The sequence below is a fragment of the Gadus macrocephalus genome, chromosome 1, assembly GCF_031168955.1.
Source record: "Gadus macrocephalus chromosome 1, ASM3116895v1".
In the NCBI taxonomy this organism is placed as follows: domain Eukaryota; kingdom Metazoa; phylum Chordata; class Actinopteri; order Gadiformes; family Gadidae; genus Gadus; species Gadus macrocephalus.
In genome coordinates this window covers 17,079,040-17,103,535 of record NC_082382.1, presented here as the reverse complement: position 1 = coordinate 17,103,535, position 24,496 = coordinate 17,079,040, and the positions used below count along the sequence as shown (strand labels likewise).

The 24,496-nt window shown below is 43.3% G+C and overlaps 3 protein-coding genes across 7 annotated transcripts; all 3 read right to left on the bottom strand.

Moving 5' to 3' along the window:
- Positions 1-20: 20 nt before the first annotated feature.
- hspa1b (heat shock protein family A (Hsp70) member 1B) lies at positions 21-2,761 on the bottom strand. Its single transcript, XM_060050324.1, has 2 exons — positions 2,557-2,761; positions 21-2,098 (listed from the first exon to the last, which is right to left on the bottom strand). The coding sequence occupies exon 2, from the start codon at positions 2,074-2,076 to the stop codon at positions 154-156; it is 1,923 nt and encodes a 640-aa protein (XP_059906307.1). The 5' UTR covers positions 2,077-2,098; positions 2,557-2,761; the 3' UTR covers positions 21-153.
- A 1,851-nt stretch (positions 2,762-4,612) lies between these two features.
- ahcyl1 (adenosylhomocysteinase-like 1) lies at positions 4,613-17,142 on the bottom strand. 3 transcript variants are annotated; one of them, XM_060050384.1, is made up of 17 exons: positions 16,636-17,142; positions 10,950-11,064; positions 10,562-10,705; positions 9,797-9,897; positions 9,598-9,700; positions 9,112-9,206; positions 8,899-9,005; positions 8,343-8,459; positions 8,130-8,193; positions 7,353-7,441; positions 7,054-7,124; positions 6,538-6,632; positions 6,309-6,407; positions 5,525-5,593; positions 5,203-5,281; positions 4,908-5,028; positions 4,613-4,823 (listed from the first exon to the last, which is right to left on the bottom strand). In XM_060050384.1, exons 1-17 carry the CDS (start codon positions 16,822-16,824, stop codon positions 4,817-4,819), a joined length of 1,665 nt encoding a protein of 554 aa, XP_059906367.1. In that variant the 5' UTR covers positions 16,825-17,142; the 3' UTR covers positions 4,613-4,816. The 3 variants fall into 3 exon arrangements, with proteins under 3 accessions (XP_059906367.1, XP_059906386.1, XP_059906377.1); XM_060050403.1 differs by lacking the exon at positions 16,636-17,142 and adding an exon at positions 14,376-14,533; XM_060050394.1 differs by lacking the exon at positions 16,636-17,142 and adding an exon at positions 14,364-14,499.
- Positions 17,143-18,019: 877 nt separating this feature from the next.
- Positions 18,020-24,324, bottom strand: nfyal (nuclear transcription factor Y, alpha, like). 3 transcript variants are annotated; one of them, XM_060050442.1, is made up of 10 exons: positions 24,170-24,324; positions 23,420-23,515; positions 23,117-23,200; positions 22,340-22,486; positions 21,364-21,522; positions 21,149-21,251; positions 20,305-20,456; positions 19,616-19,789; positions 19,229-19,339; positions 18,020-19,027 (listed from the first exon to the last, which is right to left on the bottom strand). In XM_060050442.1, exons 2-10 carry the CDS (start codon positions 23,495-23,497, stop codon positions 18,962-18,964), a joined length of 1,074 nt encoding a protein of 357 aa, XP_059906425.1. In that variant the 5' UTR covers positions 23,498-23,515; positions 24,170-24,324; the 3' UTR covers positions 18,020-18,961. The 3 variants fall into 3 exon arrangements, with proteins under 3 accessions (XP_059906425.1, XP_059906433.1, XP_059906443.1); XM_060050450.1 differs by having other exon boundaries at positions 18,020-19,024; XM_060050460.1 differs by lacking the exon at positions 23,117-23,200 and having other exon boundaries at positions 24,170-24,323.
- Positions 24,325-24,496: the final 172 nt, after the last annotated feature.

Here is a 24,496-nt window from a genome sequence, read left to right as displayed (position 1 = left end):
AATAAGAAACTAACAACATCTTAGTTTGTGTTGGTTTTATTAGGATAATCAAAGCAGAAAATACACATTGAAAAGAATAAGAAGTGTCATCAACAGTCCTACCATTGCTGAAACATTAGGCCTACATGTGTGGTTCATTTAAAGGCCCTTCAACTAGTCTACTTCCTCAATGGTGGGGCCCTTTGAACTGGCTCCCTCCTGTCCCCCACAGCTGCCTCCTGCTGAGGCTCCCCCCTGGTACAGATTTGAAACGACAGGGTTGCACACTTTCTCCAGTTCCTTCTGCTGGTGCTGGTACTCTTCCTTCTCTGCCAGCTGGTTGTTCTCTAGCCAGGAGATAGTCTGGTTGCACTTTTCGATGACCTTCTTTCTGTCCTCCTCGCTTATCTTCCCTTTCAGGTTCTCGTCCTCCACGCTGCTCCTCATGCTGTAGGCATAGGACTCCAGGCCGTTCTTGGCTGTTACTTTCTCTCTCTGAACGTCGTCCTCTGCCTTGTACTTATCTGCGTCCTGCACCATCCGCTCGATATCCTCTTTGCTCAGGCGGCCCTTATCGTTCGTGATGGTGATCTTGTTCTCTTTTCCAGTGCTTTTGTCCACCGCAGATACGTTCAGAATGCCGTTGGCGTCAATGTCAAAGGTCACCTCCACCTGAGGCACCCCCCTCGGTGCAGGGGGGATGCCAGTCAGGTCAAACTTCCCGAGGAGGTTGTTGTCTTTAGTCATGGCCCTCTCGCCCTCATACACCTGGACCAGAACCCCCGGCTGGTTGTCAGAGTACGTGGAGAAGACCTGGGTCTGCTTGGTGGGGATGGTGGTGTTACGCTTGATGAGAGTGGCCATAACCCCACCGGCGGTCTCTATGCCCAGGGACAGGGGAGCCACGTCAAGCAGGAGCAAGTCCTGGACATTTCCCGAAGTGTCCCCCATGAGGATAGCCGCCTGGACCGCGGCCCCATAGGCCACGGCCTCATCCGGGTTGATGCTCTTGTTCAGTTCTCTGCCGTTGAAGAAATCCTGCAAGAGCTTCTGGATCTTAGGGATTCTGGTGGAGCCGCCGACAAGGACAATTTCCTGGATCTGCCCCTTTTCTAGCTTGGCGTCACGCAGGGATTTCTCCACCGGATCCAGCGTTCCCCTGAAGAGCTCAGAGTTGAGCTCCTCGAAGCGGGCCCTTGTAATGGAGGTGTAAAAGTCAATGCCTTCAAAGAGAGAGTCGATTTCGATGCTTGCCTGCGAGCTAGAGGACAAGGTTCTCTTGGCTCTTTCACATGCAGTACGAAGCCGTCTCACTGCTCTCTTATTTTGGCTGATGTCCTTCTTGTGTTTTCTCTTGAATTCTTCGACAAAGTGTTGCACCATGCGGTTGTCAAAGTCCTCCCCGCCCAGATGCGTGTCTCCTGCGGTGGACTTTACCTCGAAGATGCCATCCTCAATGGTGAGGACGGACACGTCGAAGGTACCTCCACCCAGGTCAAAGATTAGGACATTTCTCTCTTCTTTTTTGGCTTTGTCAAGACCATAGGCGATGGCCGCTGCTGTCGGCTCATTGATGATCCGTAGCACATTCAGGCCTGAAATAACCCCGGCATCCTTGGTAGCTTGCCTCTGGGAGTCATTAAAGTAAGCTGGGACGGTGATGACTGCATTAGACACCCGTTGCCCCAAGTAGGCCTCAGCTATCTCCTTCATTTTGACCAGAACCATAGAGGAGATCTCTTCTGGGAAGAAATCCTTGGTCTCCCCCTTGTACTCCACTTGGACTTTGGGCTTTCCGTTATCGCTGATGACCTTGAAAGGCCACAGCTTCATGTCAGCCTGCACAATTTGGTCATCAAACTTTCTACCAATTAAGCGCTTGGCATCGAAGATTGTGTTGGAAGGGTTCATGGCCACCTGGTTTTTCGCCGCATCTCCAATGAGCCTCTCTGAATCGTTGAAAGCCACATAGCTCGGTGTGGTCCGGTTTCCCTGGTCATTTGCGATAATCTCCACTTTGCCATGCTGGAATACACCCACACAGGAGTAGGTGGTGCCCAAATCAATGCCTATTGATATTCCCTTCGCTGAAGACATCTTGGTTATTTTGGTTTTGTACCTGGGGAAATTATTAATATGTCAGTGTTAATATAAATCTTTGATGATGACGCCATCATTTTATTTATACTTAAAAACATAAAATGTTACGCTGTCTGAGATTTTTTTGTATAGTATGTATATATCGTCTTTCCGGAAGTGTATTACTGCCACAACAGAACATTTTATGTTTTTAGTATGAGAGAATTATCTTGTCATGACGGAAAACTAACCTATCTTGTAATCTGGAGAAAACTATAGCTTAATAATTTAAAGAACTTGCATGATACTGAATTTATCTCGTAATACGAGGAATTATCATTACAGCTATCATAAAGATGTTAATCTCAAATCAATATATCGAATAATGATTGACTTCATATGTCCTGTGATTCTGTTGAGCTCTCGCCAGGGATTTATAATGATAATAATATTAAATCAACAGTGTAATCTAACATTTTCATACAATCTCTTACTTACTCTATATCTGAAAACTCCTTTAATCGCCTGAAGGATCTCAGTCGAGTCCTCTAAAGTAGATGTCGCTTGAAGCTGGTCTGTCCTCTTGATTCTTCCAAAAAGTCACACCTAAACTGACTCCAACCCTTTGCTTATATAGTCAAAAGCAAGTTTCTAGAATGCTCTCAGCTCCCCAGCCTCAGTGAGTCAACTGTTAATATTAGCAGATGAGGCAGTGGGGGCTGGGCCAGTGAATATTCTAGAGAAGGCCAGTGAGCATTGAAGCCCAGCCTACTGTTACTCGGCCAATAGGCCTAGCTGTTAGAAATTGAATGACCGGTATGCAAAGAATGTTACGTAAAGCACATTCAGCAACTTTCATGAAGGGGTTCACCCTTAGCATATTATATGTAGGCTAAGCTTTTCATTGAGAATAATGGACGTTTACACTAGATCTCTTAACTTGCTTGACCTTTTAATTCTCTTGCTCACTATTTTTACCTTATGTAATGTCAGATCCAGCAGTCCTACTATGCTACAGCAGTTTCTGGGGGAAAACGGCTCAGAACCTGGACGGATATCAAATACTGCAAGGAATGAAGGTCTTGTTACGCCCTGTTACATTACACCCCGTTTCCTATTTCGATACACCCGTTTCCTTTTTCGATACACCGTTTCCTGTTCCGATACAGCACGTTTCCTGTTTCGATACAGCACGTTTCCTGTTTCGATACACCCCCTTTCCTATTTCGATAGGCCCCGTTTCCTGTTTAGATACAGAGATATTCTCAGGAAAACTAATTAGCGTGAGTGGATGAAGCCCTCAAAAGGGAATTTTATAAGCTGTATTTCTAAAGTGGCCAGGCTACACGCTGTTGCTTCTACCATTACACATTTTTGCAGTTTACTAGTGATGATAGTCGTGTACGCCAAATTCATGCTTACATTGATATGAAGCAAAAGAAAGTGGCTCATTCAGATTTGAGCTTGTCTCCAATCATTGTAAGACTATAAGTTATAATCACACAAAATCACTGTGCTTAAATGTGTTTTCTTTTGATTTCTTGAAAGACAATGATGACTTTATTGCTAATTGAATACATGATTTTACATACGTGATGGTACATGGGCTACATTTGAATAATTACTTTATTTGAGCTTACTCTGTTGAAAAAAATCAGTTTAAATCATATGACAATATAGTCTCAAATCTATTAACATTTAGGGAATGTTTAATATATTATGCAGAAGCAGTCAGAGAAAGACAGTGTTTATGTGGATAACCCCAAGTGGTTATCCACTTGGGGTTTAAAGTAATGTGGAAATGCAATCTACTCCTTAGAATCTTATCAAAAGGCACATTTATACCATTTAAGGTTTACCAATACTACAAATGTGCTATTCAGACACAACAGCAATACAATACATTTTAGTTTGACAAAGAGGAATTCAAATGACAGGAATTAAAGTTCAGAATGAGTCGTCCAAGCAGCATCAATTTGAAAATATCCTTGTTGTTTGCGTTTAACACTTCATTTATTCTTACACACTGATTATACTCTAGGAGTGGTTGCAAAGTGCGTGACCTTTGAAATTAATCCCACATACCAAAAGGGTTCTGCACACTTTATAAATGTCCCTTTGCTCTCCAGCTGTTCAAAACCATCTATTTGTTTGTAAGAGCACATGTTTATGAATGGATGTTGTCAAAATCATACACTCAGATGGGGATATATATATGTAATCAAGAGGTTTCTTTTAAAATATATATGATTTACATTTATGGACTGTAGTCTTTCCAATGTTATGGACAGCAGAGATGTTCTGTGATAGTAAAATACTCAATGTCAACCAGTCCTATAACTCAGAATAAGTAAAAAATTTAAATTACAGTATTGATTAGAGTATTAAGAGTTCTGGCAGCGTACAGGATGATTTAATGGCATGCACAGATGAAAACATAGATATCTCAGGAATCAACTTCTAGCCATTGTTTGGCATGATGCATATATCCGGAGTGTATAGACAAATTAACAACAACAACACAATGGTTTGATCTGCTTGCATGACAGCATGCAAGCAGGCTTTTTAACATGTGACAGACCTTTAATGTTATATATAACATTTTTTTTTTTTCTAATTGCATCTAACACAGTGTCTTATATTGCTAATATGCAGTTACATTCAGAAAGTGAAATGAATCATGAATTTTGCAAAACTTAAAACCACAAATGAACATTGGAAATACTTTTTCTTAATCCCAGGCCATCAGGTAGTCCCATCAATACCTGTGAAAATTATTCCTTTTTATCAGAAAAATATTAAAGATAGTATTACATTGATCTTAATCATTGTCAACCACACAATGGTACCTGTAATAGTTGGGTTTGAAGGGGCCATTTTTGTTGAGGCCCATGTACTTTGCCTGCTCGTCTGACAACTCAGTCAGGTGGGCATCAAAGTTAGGTAGGTGCAGGCTGGCCACATACTCATCTAGAAAAGAATGATATATTATTCCATAACGTTCATGCAGTTTGACTTCCAACATTGCTGTTGTCTGAACACTAGGTGGCAGCAATGAGCTTCAATCAGATTATGGTCAAAGTGACCTCACACAAGGATGATTTATGATGAAGGTTAATGAATATAGTAGACCGGGTATCTTACCCATCTTCTTAGGTAGCAGATACACATCCTGTTTGTATCGTCCCTCTGGAGCATTGAACAGCTCAATCAGAGCCAAGGCCTGCAGGTTCACAGAAACAGATAATATTAAGAAATTGTAATGAAAACAATGTTGTTTAAAGTTCTCTTGGAATTATTCATTAATAATTTGGAATTGTTAATAATAATTAACAGGACAAAGGACATTTTTTTTGGGCACATTTCTTCTTCCTTCATTCAAATGTGGTTGCATAAGCTCAGGAGCCATAACTGTTTAGAGTGTAGAAGTATGTCGTATAAAGGAGAGTCGGGTTTAACCAGACACCTGAGTGGTAGCAGTGATGGACAGAACAAAGGTGGGCACTGTGGAACAGCTCAGGTTGAGGAGCCGGCCCTGCAGCGACGAAAAGAGAAACAGAGGAGAGTGGAAGACAAACAAGGTGAGATGTTGACACAGAAACCCATGAGACAAACGCCTGACATCACAGTTGTAGAGAGTTAAGATACAAGTGTTTCACTTCCTAACAGCTTGAGAATAAACCAGAAGAACCAGAAGACAGCATCATGGCCTGAGTAACGTCAGATAGATTTCACGGGCATTGGTGCTGCAGACAACAACTCCCATGATCCAACGTTGGAGCACGACGTCAACAAACTACGTATTTTGTTATTGTTTTGATGAAGCGACCCCTGGCGTCATAAGTATACTTTGAGTGTAACAGCTCAGATTATCTAACAGCGCGAAGAAATTGATTTATTCAAACCTGAATACATTTCTCGACTCAAATAAAATTTCTCGCTAGAAATGTTATTAAAACGCATTTTATCTAAAAGATGTCCATCTAAAAATAAAATAAATATTACCATTTTGCATGCAGAAACGTGACATATTGTTTGCTGTTTCATCGACCAGTTGATAGGGGCCGCTAAATCAGCAAACGCTCTTATGGGTCATTTTGGGTCATATTGATCAAAAAACAATTAAGTTGGAGAACAGGCTGGAAAATACAAAGAAGCTGGGCATCATCTTTCATCTCCATGCATTGCGTGAAATGTTGTGTCACGCACAACAGCTCAGTAAGTGGATACACTCCAGAGAAGTTCTATACCTCTGCCAGGAGGACCACCCTCTTGCCGTCAGGCCAGATGATGTGGTCTACCTGAGAGCGTACCCTCTCCCAGGTCAGTTCAGGACTGCGCAGGCTTGCCTGTGGATGCATACAAAACAACTTAGCTACTTCCTGTTATACTGAAAAGGGCATCCGAAAGTAGACACAGAAGCCAAACTGAACACACACGGGTCCAGGCTAGGGTTTGTATTGATCCATCGTTACCCACCACGTCAATCTCTGTGTTTGAGTGTCCCATATTGCACACGATACAGCCGTTCTTCATCCGGTCTAGCTGTTCCCTGGTAACAACATTCTTGTTGCCTAAATGTAAAGGACACCAATTGAATTGATGAACATGTGAACAGGGTTGTTTGACTTTCCCTCTCAAGAAAATCAACTGGATTAACAAGGTTAGGGATTCATGGTGAATAGCCATACTCTATGCTAAAAAACACTGCTGTTAGAATAAATGGCATTGGTCAATGTTATTGTTATATTGGCTCACTACATAAAGAAACATTGTTTTTCCTCTGTTGTTTTTTATGTTTGATGAAATGTGACTTGAATTAATGGTGACTGCAGGAACACATTTCCATAAATGCATTATATTTGTTAACAGATTATTTTATTTTGGTCACCATACGATGATGCTAATAGGATATTTGTTCAGTAAACATTTCCAGGCTTGATGCCTTATGAATGATGGAGGGCAGTATTAGCGTAGCTGAATGGGTGAGCTTACCAGTGCAGGTTATCACGAGGTCCATCTGCCGAATGACCTCATTCAGTTTGACCACTCGGAAGCCATCCATGCTGCGTGGAAACAACGCCAAAAAAATAATAAATATGCTTAAAGCTAAAAATAGACATAATTAAATCATAACAAACAGCAGCAACTCCCACCCACGGACGCAGTGAAAAAGAAGTACCAATTCAATCATTTCCATGGATGAAAGTACTAAATAAAGGTTATCCATAGGCACCGCATTGATCTGCGAATAGATGAATGAATGATGATGAAAGCGCTGGTTTGTTACCCACCAGCCCTGCAGAGCACAGATGGGGTCGATCTCTGTTATGCACACGATGGCTCCAAGCGCCTTGAGGGCAGTACAGCAGCCTTTTCCCACCTAGAGACCAGGAGGTCAGCACAACACAAACACACAGTATGAGTATGAACACCCACCCACAACCCGTGTTCATCTCTCGATGACCTCATTCACACTGCAAGCCTAAATGCTGAATTCCCATTTTCAGTGTTACAGTTTTGTTTTTAAGTTGATCTGCAGTAGCGTTGATGCGGTGTGGACGTTTTCACACTGGTGGATGTTTTTCAAGCAGTGCAATTTAAAAACAAATGTGTTATTAAAATAAAACGACGGCATAGCATCCGTAGTATGAGAGTATACTACAAATAAGGTTCATAAAGTTTTGATGACATTTTATTGCAGGACTAGTGCTATTCTCTTGAAAACATACAAGGGCTATTGTTGGTGACGGATCGTCTGGAAGGATCATTATTAACCGCCATTCAACATTAGTAATATGAACTAGTGTTTTCACGCTCCATCCTCCTTGTAGTGTCACGTGATTTCCAATATGAATGTTCTCACAGAGTTTTCAGATTGCAAAACATCTGACCTGTATCTGATTTAGGACCACGTACGAAAATGCCCAAATCAGGATTAAAACCATCTGATTCCTTGTGAATTTGAAAAAATGTAATATGAGGAATCAGACCTGCAAAAAATTCTAAATTGGGCCACTTTTGATTGCACTGTGAACAAGGCCAATGTGTTTCAATAGAGTTTGACTCACCTCCCCGTAACCGCACACAACGACCTGCTTTCCTCCAAACATTACATCAGTGGTTCTCTTCAATCTAGCCAAAGAAAAAGTCCCCATTACCATCATTAAGTATTAAGGGAGCCCATGCACAAACATACTCACAAACATAAGTTAGCAACATGAATAATAAGCAGTGATTACATTTAGATTGTTGCGTTAAACAGCACATTCTCTCTGGCTCACCCATCTAGGATGGATTCACGGCAGCAGTAGAGGTTGTCGAACTTCTGCTTGGTAACAGAGTCGTTGACATTCATAGCAGGGACGCACAGCTTGCCTGCCTTCGATAACTGGTACAATCTGGAAAGACAGGGTGGTGTGAGCCAAATGCCCACACATGCGGTTTGTGACATCATACTTATTGTCAGCGAATAATAAGTCCTATTTTTTGATAATCAGCAGATGTTGCAGACTAACACCATCAGATCTCCGTAATGAATTTCCAGTCAGAGCAGGCCGGAGTTTACAATTCAGTGTAAACTGTGGACTAATTGGCTCTGGCAGTGCCTTTTAACAACGATAATTGTTTTCTCACATGCTCAACCCAGTTGGCCATATCTCCCACCTCTACAAACCCCCTCTCCTACTATAGTGATTTAATCAGACCTGCAGCTGTTGTTAGAATGACTGGATGATAAAGGCTCATCTGCTTGTTCAATCAGTTTGTTTTCCCCATATTTATACATTTAAATAGGATCTAGGATCTTCATAAGTGGAGGAGAGTGAAGGCCAATCTGACCTGTGCACCCCAGTGACACTCTCCTCCACGATGCCGCGGGCCTTCTTGAACACGCTGGGGTACTTCTTATAGACCCAGTGGGTGAGGTCCCCCCCGTCGTCCAGAATCTGGAGCACAAAGCAAAGGGAAGGAGCACAAAGCAAAGGGAAGGCGTTGAGACGCTGAACGACCGCAACAAAGAGTCCCTCCGTGGGGACGCCTAGAGACACGCACCATGTTGGCCTGCCAGCCCTCTGTGTTGACACAGCGATCGATGCACCACCAGAAGTCGTCCTCCGACTCCCCTTTCCAGGCAAATACAGACACCCCTAGGACACGAGTGAGAGAGAGAGAGACATCAACAGAGAGAAAGAGAGAGAGAGACATGCATGCACCACTTTGGAATTTGCAAGTCAACAGTGCTGAGCAAAAAACCCAGAGACAGGTGGTCGATGTTTTGCTCTCGGTCATTTAATGCAAACAGCTGCCTGTCTTTGCCTTGACTGCAACGCAGATTATAAATTAAAAAATAAACGCTGTTTGCTCAGTCGCCTGCAAGTGAACACTGGTTAGCATTTGAGAAATTGCCTTTTTGTGTGCTCATGTGGATACAGAAAAGGAGAGACAGAAAAGAGAGGGAGAGAGAATAGGGTCAGCCTGGCTGTGTACAGAACTGGTCCATTAGCCGTGGCTGTGTTGACAACATTTATCGCGGCTCACCACTCTCGGCCAAAGCCGCCGCCACCTCGTTCTGAGTGGAGTAGATATTACAAGCCGTCCAGCGACACTGGGCGCCCAGGGCGACCAAGGTCTCGATCAGAACCTAACAGACACGTGAAAGCACAACTGAAACCGGTGGTCAGGCATAATGTGACCAAGGTCAGAGACACAGCAGGAATCAGCGAATGGGGGTACATACTGCAGTCTGTGCTGTTATATGGGTGCAGCCTACGATCTTGGCCCCGGCCAATGGCTTTTCCCCCTGGGCTCTCTTCCTCAGGGAGATCAGAGCTGACATATCTGTAAAGCAGACGAGAGGAGAAGGGTGAAGTAGGAGTTCAAAATGATGATGAACAACAGCGTGAGGTAAACGGATTTGATGAGAGGTCTGAATTTGAAACAAGCTTGTTCTGTATGAGAGGTCTGAAAGTAAAAAGGCTTGTTCTAGCTGAAGGGTGTGCTGTTAACAACGAAAAAATTCAGGTTGGTTGAAGTACAACGACCTCCACAGCTGGGGGTGTAAGCATATTACTCAGAACACCACTCGTGTGCTACTTGTGCTGGCTCATCACTCTCCCGGCTCTGGGGAGAGCACAGCGGATGGAGGCGAATTAAATAGGACTGTAGAAAAGTTAGAGATGGCGAGGTAAAGTAAAAACCCAGGCAGTCCATTTTATATGGTTCTGGTCTGAGAAGAAAAAAGCTTGGATAGCAATTGTGGATCTCAACAATGAAACGTCTGAGAACGCTACAAAAAGCTAAACTGGAGTAAGTTTCCCTCTGACCTGATTATATTGAACCTGCATTCTCACACTGGGGTTAATGGATCCATAGGGATTATGAGATTCATCATTTAGCAACAGTATAGCCTCTCTAGTTAACAACACATCCCGAACACAGGGGTGGATCTCTGACACACACGCTGTTCAGCGCCTCATCTCTGAATGAACATCTCAGCGGTTACCTTGCTCTGCGATTTCAATCTCACGTCGGCCGAACTCGGCCTGTTTGATGTTCTTGACACAGAAGTCGCTGCTACCATGGGTGTTGGCCTGAGTCTTTTCGCGGGGTGAGGTCTCATCATCTGAGCTGTCAGAGTAGGAGGCAGCTGGGGAGACGGGGGCATAAAAAGGTCAGCATATTGAACACAGGGGTGTGTGTGTGTGTGCGTGTGTGCATGCGTGTGTGCATGTGTGAGGGGTATTGTTTTGTGGCCAGTGTTAATTTGGCATAGAAACAAGAATGTACATGCATAGGCTACCTGGAAGCACACCTGGAAATATGATAGTGTAGAAAATGCAGCCAGCTTGCTCATCGCTAATAGCCTCCCCACACACACATCCCTGCAGTACCTGAGCTGTAGCTGTCAGTGGAGGACTGAGAGATGGACCGGGACAGAGAGCGCCGGCCGGCTTTGGTGGGGTACTTGCTGAACTCCTGCTTGTCCTCCGCGTTGGCAAACTGGATCTGCAGAACACAAAAGTATCAGGTTAATGCTGCAGCACACGCACACAATAGTCACTTAATAATCCACTTTACTGTCGATGATTCATTGTTGGTCAGAGTCCGACTTGGCTCCGGCCCAGCCAGTCAGGCAGTGTCGTACAGTAGAAAAGAACAACACACTTTTTACATTTTAGAAGAAGATTACACCTTAGGACTCATTCTGTGCTTAATACAATAGGTAGTAATGGACGCTTCTGCCATGTGTTCCTGTTGAGCACTGCACGTCATTCGGTGCGCACCCTGGGAGTCGGGAGAGGTTCCAGACTAATATGCATTTTCAAATTGCTGTGCCGAGGTCAGGCTACCTGGCATCCATATGGCAGCGGAGGGTAATGACAAAATGCCCCATGGAAGAGCATTGGGACTTTCACTACTGTGGACATACACAGGTAAGTTGGCCTCACTAATGGTAACGTCATAGGTGTCTTTTATTGTTGGCTATGAGAATGTGTAAAAGGAAGACTATGTCAATTGAGCAAACAAAAAACACATGTATGTTTACACAAAACCTGTAAAAGAATGTAGGAATATGTCTAAGTATGCCAGGAAGGCCTCCCTAAATTAGAAATGCGTCTTATTTCCGTTAGGTTTAACAGTTATTACATTAATTACTAACACATAAAACACATGGTTTAATCATAGGGGGTCACGCAAAGTGCCTATTTTTAGACACTCTTAATCTCCTCTGATGTGGGGAAAAAGTGCCTCAGCAAAAACATGACAAATGTATAATCACAACAGATTGATAATGTTTATTTATTTATTTATTTTCGCCAAGCGAGGGAGAGGTCCCCTGAATGCTGCGACCACATGGATTCAGGCAGACAGCAGACGGAGATCACCTTCTGGACGGCAAGGGAATAGGAAGAAACAGTCAGGCGAAATGTCAGGATGGCAAAACAGGACTCACATGAGGATAGGCTTTGGTTTCTAAGCCATAAGCCATGGATATAAATATATTTAGCCAAATGATCACAGACTCACTACAGGAACATCGTATCGGCTATTTGAAGTATCAAAACAAATTATATCTATTTACAAAGGGAGGAGTGAAGATCAAACAAACTATTTAAATATTTACAAGATCTAACTAACTATTTACATAAGCCTATTTACAAGTGCACCACGTTGACCTTTTTTGCTTAAACACCTTAAACTATGTCAAACAAAGCTATCAAATTGCCCACCAAGAAGTTCCAAGTAGATAAATCCACACAAAATACAGCTTTCTGTGTAAAGAAAGGTGGGGTAATGGTTTAGTACAGCCGTATCCCAGCAACAATATAAAGCAAATTGGGTTCAATGGTTATATGGCTAACTTAAATGACAGTGGCCGGTATACAATTAGCCTTATTTAAAGCTCTGTGTGCTAGAATAAGCCGTGAGATCGGACAAATCCATGCTAAGAAACTCTGGAGCATTCTCACTAGCAGTCAGTTGTCACCATTGGAGAGATTAGGTAGAGTAAGCCAGATGTCCTGTCAGACCCTCTAAATCAGGTCAACGAGGGCAGCAAGCCTGTCGACATGTTAGACTTGAGTGATAAATTAGGGGACTTAATGATGCCATATGCAGGTGGATTCCCTGAAGAATTATGCACGCCTTTTTCATCAGACCAAAAACATTATCGATGCCACATAAATAGATCAATGCTACATGTTTTCATTTAAGTCCATGATGATGAATTATAGTGAAATTAACCTTTTGTAAGAGCATTTCTTAAAAAGCTATTAAGAAAAAATGTTTTTCAATTATTAAATCATCTCTGCCCAGCTTATCGGGTGTGAGTGAAGTGTTCAACCCAATGAGACCGTAATTGTTATAAATGAATTGGCCATTAGAAGTAGATTTGCTGTATTGTTTACTGACCTCGACAAATATCTTAGTCAGTATCGTACAAATTTTCCAAATAATATTCTTTGTTAATATAGCCTTATATAGTAATTTCAGAACTGCAAGATTAAAATAGGAATAAGAACTATTTGTATTTAAAATACATTTCCAGCCAAGTTTCAAGATGTAAGCTATTTCCCCTATCTCCCTGCTGTGATATTTAGGATATCCATAAAAAATGTTTGGACTGAAAACAAATGTGCAGCGCTACAAAGTTGACACAACACACAGTTGTCAGATCCGAAATAGGGGAATGTCTTGCCAAAAATTAAGAAGCTAGCCAGTTAGGTAATTTGAACTAATTTGACAAAAACATGTATTATATCTATGTTCCTTCAATATCGTGCTATATTGAAACCAATTCTGTTTGTAAATGAACAGAATTGTTGTACTTATTGTTCTACTATGAATCACCAAAAATACCCTTAAAATCATAATTTTGTTAATGCTATACGAATATATGAATAATACAGACAATAACTTCAATGACAATGATTAACAATAATTATGAATTGTCATCTTAGTTTTCACTGCCATCATTCTATAATAGAAAATAACATTCCTTGAATGAATTAGAGGGAAATGAGTTTCCCTAATGGAAATTCATAGCCTAGAGAACATGCATATTACAATTTTAACCTAAAAACGATCGAAAAGACATGATCAGATTTAAAACATTTAATACGATTTGGTTGAAAGATGAATATTTGTATAAAAAATAAAAGAAAGATGAAGATTTGTAATCTGTATCTGGTTCTCCATCTCTCATTATACTCATCCGAAGATGTTTGTACTGTGGGAGAGACCCTGTGGAGTGTATATAGTCACTGAAGGAACTCAAGAAGCCTGGGAGGCCGAGTAGACGACAGTGATCTCTGTGTGGTGCTGTTTTGGTTTGCGGTGTGCAATGTCTCCTCACACCTTGTGGAAAACTACTTTCCGTTTACTTTGAATCCATTTGCTCTCTTGGGGATAAAAGATGAGGCTCTATAGCTAGGTGTTTGTGTTTCAGTGTCAGTACTGCATGTGCAAGTAACTGAAGAACCTACTACTCCAGCATTTCAATGTATTGTAATGGGAGAGCAAAGCTTGATTATTTTATGAACGATTCACCACTTAATTGTTTAAGATTGAGGTTTTTAATTAATGTGAACTGTTGGAAGGTGTAACGTTGGCACACTGTTGGCACACTGGAAAGTTGACACCCTGCTTAATTCGCTCGATAGGAGGAAAGAATAATTTGGCCTTTTATAGTTTTGTTAGGACACATTCAAACAAATGATCACAAACAAATCAGACTCATTGCAGACAATAGACAAAACAACAGACCATATATATATATATAACATCAAGAGAAGAGGCATTACTTCCAGACTCACCCGCTCCCTGCCGTGCGCGTGTCTTTGTGCCATGACTTCTGATTGAGTCTGTGTTTTTTCTCCTGTGTCCATGCATGTGCCTCCCTGAGCCTATAGTCTATTGTGTGGTGGAACTCAGTGTTCCTGAGGCTATTATCCCAAAACCCAGCCAGCCAGCGCTGGTGGGAGGTTCTCCTCGATTATCATCGTTCTAATGGCCAACCTGGAGAGGGAGAGTGAGAGTCTGGGGGGGGGGGGACCTGCCTAATCCAGGCCCTCTTTTCCCTTTTTCTGGTTTGCCCGTCTCTTCATGTAACTCTCTGCCTCTGCTGGGGTCATAGGCTAAGGTTTGGACTTTCAGGAGACCACCAGCGCATGTAGACACACCAAACATCATGCAGATGAAAGAGATAGACAGTTCATATCCTCTGTGTGTTTGTTTCTTTCAAACACACACATTCAGACACACAAGCCCAGACACACACACACTGATTAAGGCGGTTTACAAAGGGAACTGAACTTTTAACCTCCTGCTGCATCAACAAGTTACCTGTTCCAACTTATCCTCCGTCTTCATACTTAGACGGTCCACTTCTAGGTTTCTGATGGGCACAATGAGATGTGGATGGCTTATGATATCGGGGCAAAAAGTTGTGTTAACCTCAACACAAGCTGGGTGGACACAAAATATAATGAACTTCCCCCCCCCAAAACACATTGTGACCTTCACTCTGTGCAGCAACCTTTTTACTGTTTATGTCACTATATCATTAGAACAATGTTTGTATTCAATGTTAACATCAGGGTAGGGAGATGGTTTCTGCCTTAGCTCAGCAGAAACACTTTGAAAGCACAGTATTTAATTTGAAGCGCTGTAAAACTGTGCAGATGAGCTTTAGGCCACAGTTATGGCAACCTTTAAAAAGGGAACCGCAGGTTACTGAGGGTGTGCTTTAGGTATTCTGAGAAAGCATCCATGGTCAAAATATAACCTTTGTCAAGACTCCTGACTCAGTTCAGTGCGGAAACACATCCACATCATATAGATAAATATAGTGGGTTAATAATTAATAATTACATTTACATAGTGACTCAAACTGACTAAGTGAGTTTGGAAGATATCATATCCACCTGTAGGACACACATGGGTTGAGAATAATGTTTACAGGAATAAATAATTGAAGAAAGAAGATTCCTGAGTCTGTGCGAATCCGTGGTACCATTTCAACAAACGTTGGTTTCTGGATTGCCAAATCAGAGGAGACTTACTGATGTTGTAGGAATATACAGTCACTGAGGCCCAACCAGCTGTGATGAACTTTTGAACTGAAACAGAGAAGGATTCTGCCCACCTAGGTCTGTTTAACTGGGGCGACCTGCAAGGGTGACGAGCTGACATAGCGCAACATGATACAGATAACTTTCATATCGTCCACATTGTCTTTTCTACCTCTTCATTTTGACCATATTTCGTGGGCTTTGTATTGTTCCTCTTGTGTGAACTGGGATCTCACATTTCATTGAACAAAAAATAGTTTTTTCAAAGAAACATATTGCAGCAAGCAACGAATAGGCGTTTTACATCTGATTCCCTGAGCCTGCAAGTGCGCCTATCTTGTCAGAGTGAGAAGGACAGTTCACGGGCGAAATGTATACAATATATATTGGTTTATATTGCTTCATAGGGCTTTGTGTTGAAAATAACTACCTCGGTTCTGGTTGAGTAAAATGAACATGGTCCGCGTGACATCACTTAATACAACGGCTTCTTTAAAAAAGAAAAAATAATACAGGAAATTTAACGTCACGTCGGAAGCCTATCTGAGCGGCGATCAAAGCAACGGTTCTGCCGCAGCGCAACACTGCGATAAGCAAAATAACACCTCTGCAGACTGCATGAACACCAAGTGCCCCACACTGAAGGACGCGTTATCGGTCTGCCTTTCGCTAGACTTTCATCGTCATATGAATATATTTAGATTTATCTATGTCAAAAACTTTTGAACACAATTAGTGCAACGCAAATGTCTGCACTATGTTTCTTCGAAAGGTGCCGGCCTACTTTACATCTAGGATAATCTAATCCAGTCAATAGAAAAGTTGTGTTTCCTCCTGCGATGTGTTTGTATGTTCTAGAGAGAGATCAGTGATCATGGAAAACCTGCACGACATCACTGCGCACTACCCGGGATTTACTGTGGCTTCCCCGGGAATAAAAGCCTACTGGAGAGCCGTATTACTGTCACACACTTAGCAAATGACCCGACATCACGGCGCTTACCTTCTTGACGGATTTCAGAGTCGGGACCGCAGTGAACGCTGCAGACGGCAGCTCCCCGACGTTCATGTTCATATCGCTGTTCTTGCTCACAGTCAGGGATGAATATTTCTCTGCGACATTCTCGGTTTCTTTCACATATTTCGTCGCCTGTTTGACGTCCGTCATGCCTTCCACCACCGAGTCAGTCATCGCGTTAACGGTGCGAATCGGTTAAGAGGACGAAATAATATTGTATGATCTCTTCGATCTAGAGCGAACAGCCTTCCCTAGTATCCTCCTCCTGGCGTCGGTTTGTAGAAATGTTCCAATGGGATGTGGTTCAGGTGATTTCAGTTTGACCTTCAGCCGAAATTTGTTTAATGAAATGGTGTCGGCCTGTATCCCAGCGTCATTACTGTACGAGCCGGCAGAATCACATGTTGTCCCTGTTCGCTGTCATCGCCAGACGGCAGTAAACGCACACGCACACGCACACAGACACACACACACACACACACACACACACACACACACACACACACACACACACACAGGGGCCAATGTGTCGTTGGAGTGGCATCACCTGAACGTGCCAGTGTGTGTGTGTGTGTGTGTGTGTGTGTGTGTGTGTGTGTGTGTGTGTGTGTGTGTGTGTGTGTGTGTGTGTGTGTGTGTGTGTGTGTGTGTTGTGTGGTGTCGCCCAATCAGCGTCATCAGATTTTTTCAGGCGATAGATGTATTGCATCAATGTTATCATTCTGTTACACTGTATTACTTAATGTTTATGCCTATGCCTTCTACGTTTACATGCCAGGACAACCACAGCAGAACAAACAACGTTGACCTACATCTATTTTCAAATGGACGTGACCGTGTACATGCAACACGGACTTTAGTTTTTTAGTATGTCCTAGATATGTATCTAGGACATATACTATGTATGATATAGGACCGTTTTTGGTGTCGGGGTCAATGTAGGTCGCCATTCATCACAACGGGAGGGAAAGCTGGCCCACAGGGCAAAAGCAAAACTCGGCTTGCCTACGAGTTTACTTTTGACACACAATCGTTTTCCGTATTGTTCAATTTCCTGTGTATATTCTGTCATAAATTATTAGTTGAGGATATAACAATGGAATGGCTGAAAATTGTATCCTAGCCCTTACATTTGTTTTATGTTAAGTATATCCTGTGACTGTCAAACCCAAGCCACATTTAAGGCTTTACAGTTTCTATACCTAATACTTTCCACCTCGTCCTGACTTAACGCATTTTGTCTACTTATTAGGCCTCTACCTAGTTCTGCTAAGCAGGAATTCTACTTCAGAATTTAACATTTAAGCAAATACTTTTTTATTTGTAAAAATAGAAGTAGCTCTAGGTATAAGGAAAACGAAACCTTGAGTTATCTGGTATTTGTTTTTATTTTCATTTAAAAAAAGTATCATTAGGGACTGAATGGGATGAGAAAAAAAAAAAGGCTTCTATAATTTAAATAAAAAACACCTATAGGTAACTACATGGATATAATGTGATGAAACATTAATAGTCATAAAAAGACATGCCCATACAAAGAATTGGGCACCTTATCAAGTATAACTGATGCACACAAAAAGGAAGAAATTATATACAATATGGTTCTATTAGATGTTGGTTTCTCAGTGGACCAAGGTAATTCTTTCCCACATTATTGTTCATACAAATGAAAACTTTACATAAAAAAAAAAGTTGAAATATTCAGGGCAGATGTCATACCTTTTTTTACACTTCCTGTACCAGCTTTTAAAAAAACTAACAATCAAAACAAACGATGAAAATGTGGCCCTTTGATGAGTACTGAGTATGAACTCGGTCGCCTATGCTATCAAAGTTAGCTGGATCAAGCGCTGGTTGCGGCGTACCTTCACATTTGAATGACGTCTGTATAAATAGCTCCTAGTGTGAGATAACCCCCGACCCTCGGCTGAGAAGCCACTGAGGCTGAGAGGGAGGCTGGAGGGTGGACCCCAACACACACACACACACACACACACACACACACACACACACACACACACACACACACACACACACACACACACACACACACACACACACACACACACACACACACACACACACACACACACACACACACACACACACTTTAAGGCCAGGCCAGCTTTCTGGAAGAACATCGTAGGAGTTCACAGAGAAAATAATAGTGTGGGCAGATGGAGGGCGAGGGGGTCGACATGGATGGGAAGATGCAGCGGGGCAGGCCGGGTTGTGGTGAGGGCTCTCCCAACGGGGTGGCCATGTGGTGGTGTTCACACCAAAGAGGCGTCGCGGTGGCCTGCTGGCTCGTCTATGACACCCGGATCATCTGGGCCACCGTCTCATCTGCTGCTGCCTGGGCCGCCTCCTGCTGCTGCTGTGAACGAGACAGAGTGCCGGAGGACCAGAGAGAGGAGAGGCAACAGATTAAATGGTCATGTAGAGCTCTTCTAACACACACTAAATGGAAAAAACATCCAACAATTAGCACAAATGCAAGTGCCCTTAGAAAAACGACTTTAGGGATTTGGTTACTCTATTCTCCACGTGGATCCAGTATGAGGAGAGCTGTTCGTACCTGTGCCAGGGCCAGCGCCATCTCCTCCTTCTCTTTGGGGGAGAAGAACCGCCCACCGTCTCCCCGCTTCCTCTGCATTGCGTGGCGATGGCGAGACTCGTGCAAGTATTTCTGAGGGCAAACAACCAACCTCTTATTTAGCAGGTCCCTTCGTTAAACACGGACCCGTCTTGGAATCAAGATACATGTAATTAAGGAGCACGTAAACAACAGTAACGGCTCCGGCTCAAAGATGTTAACAGGTAGGCTGCAGTCATCGGGGTTCGAACCCAGATCCTTTCGGCTGGGAGTCAGATCCAAAGACTCCCGAGTGTGTGAAGGAGCGGCGGTTCGACCAGTGCATGCGCGGACAGAGGCTTTCCCCCAGCACAACGGCTTCTCCCCTACCCTGCGCTCCTTGGGGATCTTGCCCTCGGCCTCCAGCTTGGCACGGGCCTGGCGGCGCTTCAGGATGCGGTGGTACTGCTTGGCGTTGACGTACAGAGGCTCCTCCTCCAGCATCTCAGCCCCCGGCAGTGGGATACGCTGCATGGTGGGCACCGTCCCACCCCCAGGAACCATCTGGAGAGGGGGGGGGGGGGGGGGGGGAGATGGACAGAGTGTTAGAGCCACTGGTAGAAGAGGGACAACGGCCACAGGAAAAGAGGGGTAGAGATTCATTACAGGGACACCATGACGGTGACAGTATGTCAGTGAAAAGTAACCAGTTCCAACAATAAAACACAGCAGATTTTAATGTGGCGGTTACAATTGTGGTTCTCATTAGTGCCCTTACACTGGGTTTGGTTTAAATGACTCAAAATGCCAGGCTAATTTGATGAAACGTAATAGTATTATAACCCGAAAACCACTTGGTCATTCTGGTATATGTAAATAGTCAGTGATCAATGATCGCCACAATTCTCACCGTTCACAAGCATTAACAAAGTGCAACTACTACAAAAATGAAAATGTCCAAAACCATGTGCTCTAATCGTTTTAGTCTTTATCCACCAGCACCTGCTCCCCGTGTGAGGCCGTGCAGACGATGGGTAAAAGAAAGGTTCAGATACCTCTGCTCCCTCTGAGGGTCTTACCATGACCATGCCCCCTGTATTCATCATGTTGCCCGAGACAGGCAGGGTGACGGTCACAGTTCCCTGGCCACTGTTTGTGGTGGTGGTGTTGGCGCCCCCTGCCTGTACGATCTGTGCACCCGCCAGGCTGGAAGCAGGGATGGTGATCATTCCTGCCAAGGAGAGCGATGAAGAAGAAGAGTTGGTGACCGCCATATTCAGAATGTACGCCTCAATGATGAGAGAAAAATACATAGCACAGGCTAGCGTTGCGGCCAGGAGGGTGTTCTTTTCCCAACCCTAAGGTCTTTGGTTCAATCCCCCCCCCCCCCATGTTCACCGCCTACCTAAGGTGCCACACCGCCTACCTACTTCTTAAAGAAGCGTATCGGAAATTAAACTAAGTAGCACAGGGCCTACGTAAATACTAGGGCTGGGTATTGCCAGGTACCTCACAATTCAATTCGATATTGATCCAATTGCTTCAATATCGATTCAATAATACGTGCAGATGACAAAAATACCTAAACATTATTTAGAAATAACCATTTCATTGTGCTTTAACTAGCAAAAAGGGAATACACCATTGTATAGTATTGTTCCTGAGCTAAACTTGCAGCATGAAAGTAATAATCATAACATGGACAAATGTAAAAGGGCATGTACATTTAGGGATACTCGCTTCTAGATTACAATGACTTATTTTTTATGGAAATAAATCGATTAAAAAAAAAAAGTCTGATTCTAAATTGAATCGAGAACAAATTAATTGCAGTGCATTGATGAATCGTTATATTTACCCAGCCCTATTAAGTACACATTAAAAACATTTTAAAAGTGTCAAACAACCGAACAATGGGTTTACCTTGTTGCAGGACGGTGCCGTCTGCGTTCACGGGCTGGTAGACAATGGTCTGTCCGTCGGCCGTCTGGGCGACCTGCTGGCCCTGCACGCTGATCTGCTGGCCCTGTGTGACACATGAGGATGTTAGCTTAAGCCGGTTGATGGCCAGGGGTTTGGCATGCGACAACACGACCTCCCCTGCCCCCCCCCCCGGATTCCCCTCACAAAAGCCCCACCTGTGTGTAGGAGGGGTGGAGGGTGACTTGGTTCTGGCCTGCGGTGATGGCGGTCTGGGGCTGCTGGATGATGATCTGCTGGGGCTGGCCCTGCTGCCCCCCCAGCTGGAGGGTCTGGCCCCCCTGCAGCTGGATCTGCCCCGGCTGCAGCAGCTGGATCTGCGAATGCATAGGAGAATGTTAACCTTATTTTATAAAACACATTAACCCGCCTGGATCCACATTTCGTTCAGGAGAATGTAGAGAATTTTGTAGAGGAGGATGTAAACATTAATATGACACATTAACCAGCCGGTTCTCTAAATGTGAAGGAGAATATGAACATTAATAATATGCAATAAGCAGTTGGACCAGATGCAATTCCATTTCATATATCATTCAGAGCGCAGGGATGTAGAGTAATTATCCTCCCAAAACAACGCTTCCCTTATCCTTCTAAGCATTCTTTCTTAAATCACATGTTTCTCTGTCACCCTCCTTAACCCCCTGCACTCACGTGCAAACACACACAGACACACCAACTACATTGCAGCCGATATATGTTTTGAAGAGAATATATAGTTAATTTGATTTAATTATTATTTATAATGTTATTCTTTAAACAAATCGTCTTAGTAAGACAGTCAAATACTGATTTACAGATATTTCTGCGTATCCCTTTAATCACAACTCTGAATATCATTAAATAGGCTGTTAGGAAAAAAAAGTAAGTAATTATTGTAATATCTAACGACGGTCAAGGTTATTTAGCTTTGAGTGTGTTTCTGAATAGTTTATTTTGCTCATTTTAAATAACGTTTCTTCTTGACATACGGTCTATAATATGTATGGCCTACTTCAAACACAATTCGTTCTTTGCAATTATATATGTCATATCATCTCATCATCTTTCAGGAAATGCTGTGCAGCACATTTAATCAGTTTACAAATCGCAATTTATAGCTGAGGGATTTATGTGAGGTGGTAAAGTACTGACCTGTTGCAGTCCCTGGGTTCCAGACACGGGGACTTGCATAATGGTCTGTCCCTGCCCCCCAGACATGGCCTGTACCATTATGGGTTGCCCTGATGACGTAATGAGCTGCCCTCCACTCACTTGCACCATGAGTGGCTGGCCTTGAACCTACACAGAGAGAGGCAGTAGATGTTAAGGGATATCAAAAGGTGAAGAGCTAGCGAAACACTATGCAATCACTCAGCACTACCACCAACTAAAATTGCTGGTAAAATCGTTTCAACATTTGTTGTGATTTCAGCTTGCTTGGTATAAAAAAGGTACACACAACCGGCATTCACTTAGCAATGAAACGGAAAAATAACATGACATGAGATGAGTCCGGTGTGAATGAATATGAAACAAGTACAAACACACACAAACACATTACAGATCACCTGTGTTCACTATGAAAAAACGGTGTCCTCGTCACAATGGGGCAGGTTTGACTTCTCTGATATCTGTTTTTTGTTTTTAAATAGCAGCAGAATGCAGAGACTGTAGCGGAATGCAGAAGACTTTTCCAGCCATTTGAAAAGAGGCCTGAGGCGGAGCCCGTCACATCATGTGCGACATGCTGCACTTAGTCCACGACATGCAGCCTGAGAAGCTACTGTGCATGCTAGGGGAGTGGGTGATTTGAACAACCAAAGTGTGCTAAATGGGTCATGGAGCCATGGCCTGGGACATAGCATGCAGACTTGAAGAGTGGAACACTGGTTGTGATACGGTGACACAGGGCGGCGGTCCCACCACTACCTGGAGTGTCTGCACCTGCTGGCCTGAGGCCGTCACCACCGGCGCGTCGGTTTGAAGCTGCACTGCCGTCACCGTACCCTGCGCCTGGAGTCAGGGCAGGAGAGCTAGTCTCTGGCAACAAACTCAAATCTACCAGCGTGTTAAAGCGGGTGTGGGGGGATTTTGTTGTTGTTCAGGTGTATGATCAGTTGAATCCTCCTGTGCTCAGTTCCAACTGTACTTACCAGAGCAGTATATATAAATGCTCTAATCAAGCATTCATTGTGACATTCCGTGTTGCTTTTTCTCAACTCTTATGCTTACCTGTTGGATCTGTCCATTGCTGGTCTGCACGACTATCTGCTCCCCAGTTGTGGTGGTGGCAGTGGTGTACTGCTCCATTGCTACTTAACGTCAGTCCTAATCAAAGAAATGATATACAGAATACATATGGTCAAGTCTGGAACCAATCTTTGGTCAACTGTGAATTAGTGGCATACAAACATGCGTTACCCAGTCCCCCCTTGTTTGATTGCGGATTAATATAAAATATGTACACCAGATGGTTATGCGCTTTACTTCCAAGGAGGGATATTAAATAGCGGTAACGTTAGATGGTTCGTCTTGTTATGCTATATGGGGGGCGTTGTTTTGGTCAGTCATTTTCGTGAACCCGCCAGGCTAGCCCAAGTTAAACAATGCAGCTTGTGGCGTATTATCAATAGCTTGATTCACGGACATGTTCACGGGAATCATTTGTTGTTATGTACCCAACATAAACGACGTCTCCTGACCCTCACGCCGGGCCGTGTTTAACGCGTAATCAGCCATCTAAACCATTCCTTTGTTTGAGAGAATTTAGCTAGCTTGCTTAATCACGGCAATCATATTTACACAACAGCCAAGGAAGGGCAGACGGGTATGTAGTCGACAATGTATTCTATTGTGATTAGTTTCGACCGCAATCATTGTGCTATTCGATTTAGGCATTTTGTAGAATTAGTAATTTGGTTGGTCCATGACAAACCAATCCGTGTTGACAACTACCAATGCCTTCAATCGGGTCTCCCTTACCGTATCTTCGCTGTCCGGTGTCCCTCTGATTGGCCCGAGTACAGCTCTCTGAAGCCCAATCACCAAAGTGAGCGAACAAAATGGCGCAAATGAAACAACAGCAGCATGGAGGAGGTGGGGGCATTGTGGGGGAGGGGCCGTTCAAATCATAAAATCTACCCTCCAGATCTACACCAGCAGTGCTCCTAAATGGCCACCAGATGGCAGACATTCTACTCTACAGTCCAGTCATAAACGGTTATAGCTCGGTAATAAAGCAATCAAATTTATTACATCTGAGTAGAAAACTAGAATTACAACCCACCCAAAAAAACATTGAGCTGCTTT

Bases quoted from the DNA above. Each gene is read 5' to 3' on its own strand.
- hspa1b (XM_060050324.1), bottom strand. From the start codon at position 2,076: ATGTCTTCAGCGAAGGGAATATCAATAGGCATTGATTTGGGCACCACC.
- ahcyl1 (XM_060050384.1), bottom strand. From the start codon at position 16,824: ATGACTGACTCGGTGGTGGAAGGCATGACGGACGTCAAACAGGCGACG. The intron at 9,701-9,796 runs GTATGTACCCCC...CGTGTCTGTTAG, and splicing joins ATATAACAGCACAGACTGCA to GTTCTGATCGAGACCTTGGT. The intron at 5,029-5,202 runs GTAAGATACCCG...ATTCTTTTCTAG, and splicing joins TCTGCTACCTAAGAAGATGG to ATGAGTATGTGGCCAGCCTG.
- nfyal (XM_060050442.1), bottom strand. From the start codon at position 23,497: ATGGAGCAGTACACCACTGCCACCACCACAACTGGGGAGCAGATAGTC. The intron at 20,457-21,148 runs GTAAACCCATTG...TCTCCTTGGCAG, and splicing joins CGGCACCGTCCTGCAACAAG to GAATGATCACCATCCCTGCT. The intron at 19,028-19,228 runs GTACGAACAGCT...TCTCGTTCACAG, and splicing joins TGGCGCTGGCCCTGGCACAG to CAGCAGCAGGAGGCGGCCCA.